The following is an 8,699-nucleotide window of genomic DNA, read 5'->3' as shown; positions in this document are numbered from 1 at the left end:
AAAGTTTATTATAATGAGGAGACAATGACAAATAATTTGAACCAGTGTAATTTGAATGCAAATAACTAAAATTATAATTTATTTTTTTTTTAATTTCAAGATTTTATTTAATTCCTAAAATAACGTATTATATGACGTGTAGTTTGTCATTACTTTTTGTGGTTGATGTATTTATATTTTTCTGTGATGAATAGTTTTTACTTGTTATTTATGGTTTTTTTCATTATTTCTATGTCTATTGGTTCCTTGATCCTTTAATTTTATAATTAATTATTGGTTTGAAGAATCATGTATTTTTCATCATTCTATAAACATTATTAATAATGACTGAAACATTTTAATTGATTTCTCCCATTTTTATACATTTTCTATATCTAAAAAATATTTATTTTATATTTTTCTGTGATGAATAGTTTTTACTTGTTATTTATGGTTTTTTTTCATTATTTCTATAAACATTTTTTTGTAAGATACTCGGTGGGCAACTCAGAAGTGACGTGATGGGTTGCATCAATCGTGCCATAGCTTACGCGATCGTGCGTGAGCCTCCGGAGACAATGGACGAGATTTCTCTCTATTTGTACTCGGCACAGACAACCTATGATGAAATCACTCAGAGGCCTGCCCCAAAGAGTAGATGGAGAGAAAACATTGCCGCAAAAGTAGCCGCAAGGAAAGCCGAGCTGGAAGCGCTGACTGGGCACATTTTGAATGTGAGCAATGGGGTCAAGGGCAAGACTCCCCCCTTGGTGCGTACTTTACTTCGTCGGGAACGAGCTGCCAAATGGGACCTCAACGAGTTGAGGCGTGTCCGGGCAGAGAGGGAGGAGCTGATTCTCGTTTATCAGAAGAAGCTCTCAACTCATGAGTCTCGGTGTCAGCGCAGGCGGGAGAACAACCTGTTTGAATTTAATCGCAGGTCGTTCTATCGTCGGTTGCACGGAGAGACGAAGGAGGGTACCCAGCAAATGGCCGAAATGTTTGACACATGGGGGAGTATGTGGAAAGCACGTCCTCGCAAGGGTGTGTCGTTTCCGTTTTGTGGACCCGATGCTCCCTTGATGACCGAGTCTTGTGGTGTCTCTGACATCCGCAAGAAGTTCGATGAAGCAGTAACCCGTCTCTCTGACTGGAAGACACCTGGGGTCGATAAAGTGTATAATTTCTTTATTAAAAATTGCAAACCTATCCATGATTGCATGTGTCGAGCAATCGAACAGTTTACACTAGACCCTGGCTCGATTCCAGAGTGGTTATGTACTGGGGTCACTTATTTGATCCCTAAAGTAGATAACCCTTCCGCTCCGACAGATTATCGTCCGATAACCTGTATGCCCAACCTGTACAAGTTGATGACTAAGGGGGTGGCTACTGAGGTCAGAAATTTCGTGGAGGTGAATGGGATTCTGTCCGAGAACCAGTTAGGTACTCGGCGGGATTGCCAGGGAGCTAAGGAGCAGGCACTGATCAACAAATGCCTCGCGAGAGCCCACGGAAACTCACTAGTGTCAATGTGGGTGGATGTGAAGAAGGCATATGACTCGGTTGATCATGCCTACCTCGTTGAGTGTCTGCGAAGGCTTAAGTTGCCAATGTGGTTTATCAAATTTGTTGCAACTGTGATGGACAGGTGGAACGTCCATCTAAATTACAACAAATGCGATATAGGCGAGGTGAAACTAGAGAGGGGCATATTACAGGGCGACAGCATGTCTCCGCTGCTGTTCGTCCTCTGCCTAGAACCGCTGAGTAGAGTCCTCACTGCCCAATTCGAACAAATGTCGATCGAACATGAAGGAGGGTGTTTTAGCACCAACCATCTCATGTTCATAGACGACATTAAGCTGTTCGCTCGGTCTTCAGAGATCCTCCACTCAATGGGTAAAGTCCTGAAAGGTTTCATGAAGGCCGTGGGGTTGGAGCTCAACTACGACAAGTCGGCGACTAACACCCCTGTGTGCGGTGACCTAGTCAAAGTCTTGGAGGAACACCAAGGATATAAGTATCTTGGTGTGGTTGAGAGTCCAGCCTCATTAATCACACCCGAAACGAGAAAGTGTGTAGTGGAGGGTGTGCGTAGTAGGGCGGCAATGTTATGTAAGACTTGGCTCAATGCACGGAACTTATTTCATGCCTTGAACGAGTATGCCATCTCATTGCTAAACTACTACGTTGGCCTGATCGAATTCGAGCCGAGTGAGTACGATGAAATGGACCTTATTGTCCGAAGAGTACTCCGAGAGAATCATGTCCACGTGTTGGCAAGCAATAAGGAGAGATTGTACTTGTCTCGCGGGCAGCTAGGACGTGGACTGAGTAACATCGTACACTTAAGTGAGCGAATTCTTACTAAGATGCACGACACCTTGTGGAGTGGGTCGAGTGTATCCCAAAGGAAGGCTGCCATCCTTGCTGCTGAAAAAGCGCGTGGTACACACCTAGGAACCATAAAAGGCTATGTGTCGGCTAAGTATGGTCTAGGTGCTACCCAAGTTAATGTGAAGGAGTTGATCAAACTTCAAAAGGAGTCTTTAATTAAAAAGATCAACTTAAAAGTCCTTCACAAGACTCTCTTTAGCAGCCTGGACAACCCGCACATTGACGTATCGTCGTCATCTACGTGGCTGAAATATGGGAATAACTCTCCCCGATCAGAAGGGTTGTTCTCATATTTGCAGGATAGAAACTTTTTTAATGGTCAACGGAAACAGTGTAACCACTGTAAGAGTAAGGCAATGACCGTTGACCATTTAGCCACGAAGTGCGGGAGTATGCTTTACCATGATTACACATGGAGGCATAACGAGGTGGTGAGGTCCCTCCATCTTTTGCTCTGCAATAAGTACGGCTTGAGGCGGTCCAGAAAGTTGCGAACCCATCGAGTTCAATCGGTGTGTGAGAACTCGCGGGTGTGCATTAAGGTGGATACCCCCATACGCACCTCGATTGTTGTCCAGCACAACAGACCCGACATTGTGGTCCACGATAAGGTCACCGGGGAGATTGTTATCGTGGAGGTGGGCATCACGTGCCTAGACCGTTTGCAGATAGTGGAAGTGGAGAAAAGGAGGAAGTATGACCTCCTTGCAAACGAGCTAGGACTGATGCACCAGTGCAAAGTCCATGTCATCCCGTGTGTGATGACATGGGATGGACTGGTCACCAAATACCACAAGCGGTACTTAAGACAGTTGGATGTAGATAAGTCTCTACAGGCTTATATACAGTCAACTGTTCTTAAGAGGACTCTGGAGAGTGTCTCGTTTGATGCTCGCCGATCCAGCCCTTTCCTGACGTTTAGTCAGCAAGAGGCGCTGGACTGCACCTTCTCGAAGGTCTACAGTGCCAGAGAAGAGGAGGAAGAAGGGGAGGAGGTGCGTGGAGTGCCGCCTTCTGCTCACTTCGAAGGCTCTGGACTTAGTTAGTAAAATTACTTAGTTAATTAGTTTCTTTCTTAATAATGACTAGTGCAATTTTTTTTTAACCTAAAAACTTCGATTTTTTAACCTAAAAATTTTAACTTTTTAACCTAAAAATAACCAAATTTTAACCTATAAAACAAAAATTTTAACCTAACAAATTTTAACTTAAGAATCATTTATTATACAAACATATAACATAATTCTCTATATTTTCAATATTAAAATTTCTGTTATCCCTCATAAAGTTTTTAATTTGAGAGAAGCATCGTTCTATTGAAGAGGATGAAGGCTGACACTTTAAAAGCATACAATATTCTTCAGGAGAAATTGATGAATTTGTCATTCTTATAATTTGACATAAATCATTTTTTTGTAATCGTTCATTCAAATATTTTTCAATTATATCTGATTCGTCGTCAAATTTTAAATTCTTTAGCTCATTGTAAGCTAACTCTATTGAGGAGTGAGAACTTTCAAATTTGCACAATAATTCTGCTATTATTAAACTAGTTTTACCTGGAATTGTCGAATAATTTCTAACAATAGAACTTAAGCTTTTTACTAGAGATTCATCTCTTAGGCTATTTTTTGCAGCCTGAACAATGATTCCATCATCAGGAATTGTTTTGAAAATGTTTATCACATGTATTAAATTTTTTGCATAATAAAATGCAGCAGTTAGCCAAGTACCCATCTAGTTAAAACTACATGAGGTGGAATTCCAATTTCATTAAATAGTCGTTTTCTCTTGTTATTTTTTGTTATTGCCACTTGAATTGATGCAATAAGAGAATCAATTTCAGGATAATAGTCCTGATTTTCATTGAACAATTATGCATCAGATGAGCAACATAAGTTACGTGAAATAACCTTGGATATAAAAGCTTAAGAACTTTTCCAGCTATAATTATATGTTAAATAAAACCTGCTAGCATATATTTAGCGGAATCTGTTATTAGGAGAAGGAAATTTTGTCTTTCAATTAAAACGCATTTAATCGTATCGTCAACAATTTGAATAATTGTTTCTTTGGTAGAAGTTTTATCAATTTTTACGAAAGAAATCAAATAAGTTTTATTGGGATTTTTAAGTATCCCCATTAAAACTGCAACAAATTTTTGACTACGAATAGTGACCTCGTCACTTATGGCGAATACAAGTTGATTTCTAAAAAATTATATATTCATAAACCTAAACTTTTCTTGAAATAATACAATATATTCAGTTTTCAATTGTTTAACGCACATTCTTGCTTTGTATTGGGAAGGAAGAGGCAAAGAAGTATTCTTGAATAAATTCTTTAGAGGAGGCATAGTCAATTTATGCAAGGGTATATCGCATTGAATAAATGCTTTAGTGACTTGCATTGACCAGTCATCATTGGGTAACTCGTCCAAACAAGGCTGATAGAAATTATTCTCTAAAAATTATGTCACCGGCTGGATAATGCCCTGGGTTGGATAATGCCCACTCAACGTTATTTTAAAAAAATAAATATTTTTTCAATTAATTTTGATTAGATTTTTTGATTTTCTTAATTATTTTAGTAATTTATCAAAGTTTTTTTTCAAATTAATCTACCGTGCAATTTATTTTGGTTATCTAAGTTTTCCAATTTGAAAAAATAATAAGTATAATTGATCAAATCTATATTTTAGAAATGGTTTTACTCAACCTTACTAAAGATGAACTTGAAGTAATCAAAAATATTCAAATAGATGTTTTTTATATGGACGCCGATTGCAGATTTAGTGGATTTAAGAAGGTATGCTAGCCTTAATAGCGATAATGGATGGTTATTTCTTTTTGTATAAATTGTAGTTGGTTGTGGTTATAGACTCATTTTTTAAATTCGCAGTTGCCAGGCGGAAATCAGGGGAGGAAATTACTAGAAAAATAAAGAATATTTTTTACATGATTTGTCGCCCATTTATTCTAAAGACGGATAATGGGAAAGAATTTAAGAACAAATGTATGGAAACAATGTGTAATGATCTGAAAATCATACATATAAGTGGACGCCCTAAAGCACAGGGATTCAGGGTCATGTAGAAAGGTAAGTTATTTGTAAATTTATCTTTAGATTCAATCAATCGATCAAAGGGTGGATTAGCTCAACTAGTGCCTCAAATGGGTCTTTTGGTAGCTATAAAGACTTCTATCAAGAAATCGTTTATAAATATAACATGGCGAAGCATGAAACGACCAAGAGGACACCTTTCGAAATTTTATGGTAGGAAATAATTTAATCCCGGAGGAAATAAGATTGGCGTTATTGTCATTCGATGAAAATGAAGCGGTTGAATCAAGTCAATCGGAGATAATTGGATCTGATTATTTCGAAAACGAGGACGATTGGTTGAATCAACAAAGTGTGTATGAAAGCCGTGTTTTCGCCGGAGAAAAAATGGAAAAAAAAGGCGGAAATGGAAATTTAATGAAGATTTAGCCGTAGGAGAGAATGCCCTACTGAGGCATGATATTGATGCAAATCCAAATAATCTTAATAATAAAATGGTATGGTGTGTGTCTGTCTCTGTCTGTCTGTGGTGCACACCAACTTCAAATTGGCAATACGATGTCCTCGACTTACATGATGAGGTCCTTAAAACCTTCCCCCCAAAAAATTAAAAAAAAATTTTCTGCATTTTGGTTAAAATGAACAACTACAATGTCCTCGACTTACATGATGAAGTCCTTAAAACCTTCCCCCCAAAAAAATTAAAAAAAAATTTTCTGCATTTTGGTTAAAATGAACAACTACAATGTCCTCGACTACATGATGAAGTCCTTAAAACCTTCCCCCAAAAAAATTAAAAAAAAATTTTTCTGCATTTTGGTTAAAATGAACAACTACAATGTCCTCGACTTACAGATGAAGTCCTTAAAACCTTCCCCCCAAAAAAAAAAAAATTAAAAAAAATTTTCTGCATTTGGTTTAAAATGAACAACTACAATGTCCTCGACTTACATGATGAAGTCCTTAAAACCTTCCCCCCAAAAAAAAAATTTAAAAAAATTTTCTGCATTTTGGTTAAAATGAACAACTACAATGTCCTCGACTTACATGATGAAGTCCTTAAAACCTTCCCCCCAAAAAAATTAAAAAAAATTTTCTGCATTTTGGTTAAAATGAACAACTACAATGTCCTCGACTTCATGATGAAGTCCTTAAAACCTTCCCCCCAAAAAAATTAAAAAAAAATTTTCTGCATTTTGGTTAAAATGAACAACTACAATGTCCTCGACTTACATGATGAAGTCCTTAAAACCTTCCCCCCCAAACAAATTAAAAAAAATTTTTCTGCATTTGGGTTAAAATGAACAACTACAATGTCCTCGACTTACATGATGAAGTCCTTAAAACCTTCCCCCCAAAAAAATTTAAAAAAATTTTCTGCATTTTGGTTAAAATGAACAACTACAATGTCCTCGACTTACATGATGAAGTCCTTAAAACCTTCCCCCCAAAAAAATTAAAAAAAAATTTTCTGCATTTTGGTTAAAATGAACAACTACAATGTCCTCGACTTACATGATGAAGTCTTTAAACCTTCCCCCCAAAAAAATTTAAAAAAATTTTCTGCATTTTGGTTAAAATGAACAACTACAATGTCCTCGACTTACATGATGAAGTCCTTAAAACCTTCCCCCAAAAAAAATTAAAAAAAAATTTTCTGCATTTTGGTTAAAATGAACAACTACAATGTCCTCACTTACATGATGAAGTCCTTAAAACCTTCCCCCCCAAAAAAAATAAAAAAAAATTTTCTGCATTTTGGTTAAAATGAACAACTACAATGTCCTCGACTTACATGATGAAGTCCTTAAAACCTTCCCCCAAAAAATCAAAAAATTATTTTTTGCATTTTGATTAAAATGAACAACGCGAATGTCCTCGACATTCATGATGAGGTCCATTAAAACCTTCAAGGCAAAAATCTCACGTATTAAGAATATCCTTGATGAAAACGACAGCGAGAATATTAACAATGATGAACTCCCAATTATTCGCGATAAAGAAATTCAATTCATCCTATGTTTTTCTCTTTAAAATTAAATGCATATATCATTATCGACCATGAATCAAAATTAAAGCTATTATCATATTTGACTTTGACAGAATGTGCAATCACAGATTGCACGACTTTGAATAGAGTGTGCAATTAACAGATTTTGAAAAACCACTTTGATAGTTGATGAAAACCACATTAGCACAATCATTAACACAATTTACCACCAATTGACGCACGACCTTGAATAGAGTGTGCAATTAACAGATTTTGAAAAACACTTGATAGTTGTTGAAACCACATTAGCACAAACCATTAACACAATTTACCACCAATTGACAGCGCAATCAGAAGAATTTGCGTAAAAATATTAACTATTTACTTGAGTTTTTCGTAAAGATAGAATTTATTTTCGGTATGCCTCTTTTCCTAACTTTTTTATTATTCAAAAAATAATTTTTAAATAGATAACCGAAGGAGGAAAAACGAAGCTGAAGAAAAAACGGTCAGCTTAATAAGGTAATTAATTAAATCTTTTTTGGTGGTCGTTTTTTTGTGTGTCGCTTTCTTGCCTGCCGCATTTCCGCCTGCCGCATCTCCCCTGCCCCATTTCCGCCAGTAAAAAACAAAAAAAAAAGAAAAAAAGGAAATTACAAAGGAAAAATGAAAAAATAAAATATAAAAAAATAAAACTACAAAAATGAAAAAAAAAGTTTGCAATGACAATAAACAAGGCCCAGGGACAGTCATTAAAGGTAGTTGGGTTATTTTTAGAGAGTGAGTGCTTTTCACATGGACAGCTGTATGTGGGATGCTCGAGGGTAGGCAGAAGAGAAAAATTTATTCATATATGCCAAGGAAGGACGGACGACAAACATCGTTTATCAACAGGCGATAGAATAGGGTTACATTAAACCAGGTAGTTTTATATACATCTACATAAAATTATAGTTGTTTGATGAAACAGGCCCTCCGCAGGAGCTAGGTCGCGGTGAGCGAAGCGAGCTGCCGAGCTAGTTTATATAGTAAAAAAATTCATGAATTTTTAATATTTGTTTTTAAATGGTTAGACCTAAAAAACTGTATAATTATAATAAAAAACGTTATTGATCGGAAAAATTGGTGATGTCGGTTTTTGCCGACTCTTGGAAAAATTCATTCAATCAAAAAATTGATAAAAAATGAATAAATCGACTTAATTTCATTATCAATTATTTTAATTAATTATCAGGTTATTTTCGTTTGATTTTAATAAAAGTTTTAG

The 8,699-nt window shown here is 36.3% G+C and overlaps 1 protein-coding gene across 1 annotated transcript; it reads left to right on the top strand.

The window, feature by feature from the left end:
* Window positions 1–500: 500 nt before the first annotated feature.
* On the top strand, window positions 501–5,187 carry LOC115227618 (the record flags this gene model as incomplete). The annotated part of the gene is made up of 2 exons (XM_029798391.1): window positions 501–3,039; window positions 5,081–5,187. Coding segments are annotated over exons 1-2 (2,646 nt in total), but the record flags the coding sequence as incomplete, so codon positions are not given.
* Window positions 5,188–8,699: the final 3,512 nt, after the last annotated feature.

This window comes from Octopus sinensis, unplaced genomic scaffold, assembly GCF_006345805.1.
Source record: "Octopus sinensis unplaced genomic scaffold, ASM634580v1 Contig05483, whole genome shotgun sequence".
In the NCBI taxonomy this organism is placed as follows: domain Eukaryota; kingdom Metazoa; phylum Mollusca; class Cephalopoda; order Octopoda; family Octopodidae; genus Octopus; species Octopus sinensis.
This window is presented reverse-complemented; position numbering and strand designations above follow the sequence as displayed.